This window comes from Octopus bimaculoides, chromosome 29, assembly GCF_001194135.2.
Source record: "Octopus bimaculoides isolate UCB-OBI-ISO-001 chromosome 29, ASM119413v2, whole genome shotgun sequence".
NCBI classification, from domain to species: Eukaryota; Metazoa; Mollusca; class Cephalopoda; order Octopoda; family Octopodidae; genus Octopus; species Octopus bimaculoides.
The window spans coordinates 1,826,244-1,828,963 of record NC_069009.1 but is presented as its reverse complement, the minus strand read 5'-3'; the positions used below and the strand labels follow the sequence as shown (position 1 = coordinate 1,828,963).

At 40.0% G+C, this 2,720-nt stretch overlaps 1 protein-coding gene across 1 annotated transcript in view; it reads right to left on the bottom strand.

Moving 5' to 3' along the window:
- Positions 1 to 2,720, bottom strand: part of LOC106880464 (CCR4-NOT transcription complex subunit 3) — a 32,003-nt gene that overhangs the window by 12,315 nt on the left and 16,968 nt on the right. Inside the window, exons 10-12 of the mRNA XM_052977826.1 lie at positions 1,555 to 1,605; positions 811 to 911; positions 223 to 341 (exon numbers count right to left, since the gene is read on the bottom strand). Coding sequence (XP_052833786.1) covers positions 223 to 341; positions 811 to 911; positions 1,555 to 1,605 — 271 coding nt within the window. The remainder of the gene's footprint in view (positions 1 to 222; positions 342 to 810; positions 912 to 1,554; positions 1,606 to 2,720) is intronic.

Here is a 2,720-nt window from a genome sequence, read left to right as displayed (position 1 = left end):
GTAAAAGCACACACTACACTCTCGAAGTGGTTGGCGTTAGGAAGGGCATCCAGCTGTAGAAACTCTGCCAGATCAGATTGGAGCCTGGTGTAGCCATCTGGTTCGCTAGTCCTCAGTCAAATCGTCCAACCCATGCTAGCATGGAAAGCGGACGTTAAACGACGATGATGATGATGATGATGATGATGGTGGTGATGGTGAAGGAATGGTGTGTCCACTTACCGGCACAGTTGGACTGTTGACCTCCAGCTGCTGCCGCATATGGCGTCTGTGGTGGTGGTGTTGTCGTTGGTGGAGTTGTCAAGTGGTTGCTGCTTATAGAATTAGATATGGTTGCATTGCTGAAAGTAGAGGAAACATGGTTTTCAATTCACAGAGGCATCAGATGCGATTGCACACGTGTGGGGGTCAGTCACTTTGTGGGTGGGGAGAGGGTATATTCGCACGCATATGCTGGCACTCAGCCGGTTTCGATGACACAGTTTCCACGTGATTCGATCGACGGATCAGTCTGCTTGTAAAATTAACATGCAAGTGGCTGAGTACTCCACAGACACACGTGTACCTGTAATGTAGTTCTTGGAGATTCATTGTGACCCTGAATATAACAAGGCTGGCTCTTTTGAAATACAGGTACAACGCATTTTTGCCAGCTGAGTGGACTGGTGTAACATGAAATAAAGTGTCTTGCTCAAGGACCTAATGCACCAGCGGGTGGAGAGGGGAGAGAGAGCAAGAAACAGAGCGAGAGAGAAGAAACAAGAGACAGAAATAGATGGAGGCAGAGATAGAAACTGCGTGGTGACTCACCTGACAACTTGTTTTGTTGGCGTATTCGGTACTTTTGATATTGATGAAGACGAGGACGAGAATGTCGTCGTAGACGCCGAGATCTGACTGTTTTTACTCTTCTGCAAAAAAAAGAAAACCATTCAAACATAGTTTTATCAATTGGCTTTCACATAGATAAATTTCACCCCCCACCTTCTTTTGGTCAGGTAATCATGTACCCCCTCTACAGCAAGGGACCTGTTTCTTGTACCCCCTCTATAGCAAGAGACCTGTTTCTTATCATGTACCCCCCTCTACAGCAAGAGACCTGTTTCTTATCATGTACCCCCCTCTACAGCAAGAGACCTGTTTCTGCCTAACACAAGATCACCTCCTCTAATTCCCCCACCCCCTCCCCTCTCAAAGGTTCCTTGTCTTGTATGTTACTCGGTGACCCTGCTGATGAAGGTACCACGTAGTAACAAGCATTCAGTCCTCAGTCAAATCGTCCAACCCATGCCAGCATGGAAAGCGGACATTAAACAACGATGATGATGATGATATATATATATATATATATATAAACTACATTCTCGGAGTTGTTGGCGTTAGGAAGGGCATCCAGCTGTAGAAACTCTGCCAAATTTAGATTGGAGCCTGGTGTAGCCATCCGGTTTCACCAGTCCTCAGTCAAATCGTCCAACCCATGCCAGCATGGAAAGCAGGCGTTAAACGATGATGATGATGATGATGATTAAAAAGAAGAAGAACGTTGCCACTCACTTCCTCAGTTTGTGATTTATGCCTTTTCCTTTCATGATCTTCACTTTTATCCTAGAAAATTGAAAAAAAAACAAACAAATCAAAGGAGAAAAAAAGAACACCAAAATGATGGGATGGTTATTATTATTATTATTAGTTTATAGAGAGGACTGGAAACTCAGCAGAAATGTAATGTATAGAAAGATGATACAGTTCTATATTTAAGAGATGAGGAATTATTTACATTATTTACATTATTTACATTTGACGGATATTCGTCTTCATCTTGTTTGTTAACACAACCCAGGTTCGAAATTTCCCCAAGACACCTGACGAAGGCTGGAGGGTGTATCAGCCGAAACGTTGTGTTAACAACAAACAAGATGAGGACGAATATCCGTCAAATGTAAATAATGTAAATAATGTATAGAAAGACGAGTTCTTAACTTTTGTATACGATTGCCAAATTCTATCAGTGATGGAATTTAGCAATCGTATACAAAAGTTAAGAACTCATCTATCTATCTATCTATTATTATTATTATTATTACTGTTGTTGCTATTAGCATTACTTTTGTGGTTATTATTATTTTTATTTTTACCATGGCAGTGAGCCGACAGAATCATTAGCATGCTGGGCAAAATGCTTAGCAGCATTTGGTCTGTCTTTACAATCTGAGTTCAAATGCTGCCAGGGTCAACTCTGCTTTCCATCCTTTCAGGGTCGATAAATTAAGTACCAGTTGAGTACTGGGGTCAACGTAATCGACACACAAACATATATAGACACATAGATACGTATATACATACATACATACACACACATATATTACTGCAGCCAATGATTCAAGTCAGCGCACGAGACAGCCATTATATCCCCACACAAAAAACGCTCCCACGTGGACTATGTTGACACTAGAAAAGAACAATTATGAACTTTTCTTTTAATTACATTTAAAAAAAAAAAATATGTATTTTTGATAAGGTTCGTTTTTTCAAGAACCGAAACATGTTAAATATCTCTGAGAAAATTATAAATTAAAATTTATTTTATATAGTGGCGTTTTCAAACTTCTTTTTTATAAATATATAAATACATAAATATGTATATATATATATATATATATGACGGGATTCTTTCAGTTTCCGTCTACTAAATCCACTCACAAGGCTATAGTAGAAGACAC